The 915-nt window shown below is 38.7% G+C and overlaps 1 protein-coding gene across 1 annotated transcript in view; it reads left to right on the forward strand.

Annotated features, from left to right (window-relative positions):
- The first annotated feature begins 150 nt into the window (after positions 1–150).
- The window catches only part of tmigd1 (transmembrane and immunoglobulin domain containing 1), a 46883-nt gene continuing 46118 nt past the window's right edge, over positions 151–915 (forward strand). Inside the window, exons 1-2 of the mRNA XM_013915391.1 lie at positions 151–214; positions 344–622. Coding sequence (XP_013770845.1) covers positions 151–214; positions 344–622 — 343 coding nt within the window. The remainder of the gene's footprint in view (positions 215–343; positions 623–915) is intronic.

Genomic DNA, 915 nt, shown 5'->3' on the forward strand with positions numbered 1-915 from the left:
ATGAAGAACACAACAGAATGCGGTGTCTGGTGGTATGCCACATCTGAAAAAATGTGTAATGCTTTAGCTTAAAATTGTAAATGAATTGCATACCAGTGCTTTTTCTAATGATCTCTTCCTTTCCTCCAGGTTCATTGAAGGCAAAGCAAAATGAAGTTTATCCTCAGAGCCGCAGTTTTCCATTTCCTCGTCCTCTATGCAGTGCACGTTTTAGGTAAGTTTGTTGTTTTAGAAAGACCTGGTCACAGGGAATGTATCTCAATCAGTTTTCTTGTCACTATTTATATTGTCAAGATTTACTCCCCCGATCTTACTCAACTTCCTTTTCTTCCCCATCCTAAAGGCATTAATATCCAGTCTAAACCTGCATTCAACGATGAGGGTGTTATACAGGTAAAGCTCAATGACCCTGTATCGCTGGTTTGTACACTTGGTGTTACTAAAGCTGAAGAAGAGCTGGTCTGGCTGAGGAATGATGCAGCAGTTCTTCTGAAGGAAGGGAACAACAAGAATCGCAGCAGTCTGTGTGTCACACCAACCTATGAAGATAATGGTGCCAAGTTCACTTGCCACCAAAAAGGCAATTCCACAGATCAAGTCTCTGTCACCCTGAATGTCACATGTAAGTCCCCTTAAAGAATTCTAATCTGTAATTTTTTTTTATACAGATCAGAATTCTTAAAAAAACTACAGGCAGACGTTGTTTTATTACAAGAGACCCACATGCCTGTCACAGGTTTGAATAAACTTAAAACACCTGAGTTTCCTAATGTGTTCTCAGCCTGTTATAATTCTAGACAAAGAGGAATAGCAACTCTAATACATAAAAATATTAATTTCACAGTACTCGATACAGTTATAGATCCAGAGGGCAGATTCCTAATCGTCAAACTATCTATACTTAACCAAAAGCTA

Source organism: Pundamilia nyererei, unplaced genomic scaffold (genome assembly GCF_000239375.1).
Source record: "Pundamilia nyererei isolate P.nyererei 1_Seehausen unplaced genomic scaffold, PunNye1.0 scaffold00297, whole genome shotgun sequence".
In the NCBI taxonomy this organism is placed as follows: domain Eukaryota; kingdom Metazoa; phylum Chordata; class Actinopteri; order Cichliformes; family Cichlidae; genus Pundamilia; species Pundamilia nyererei.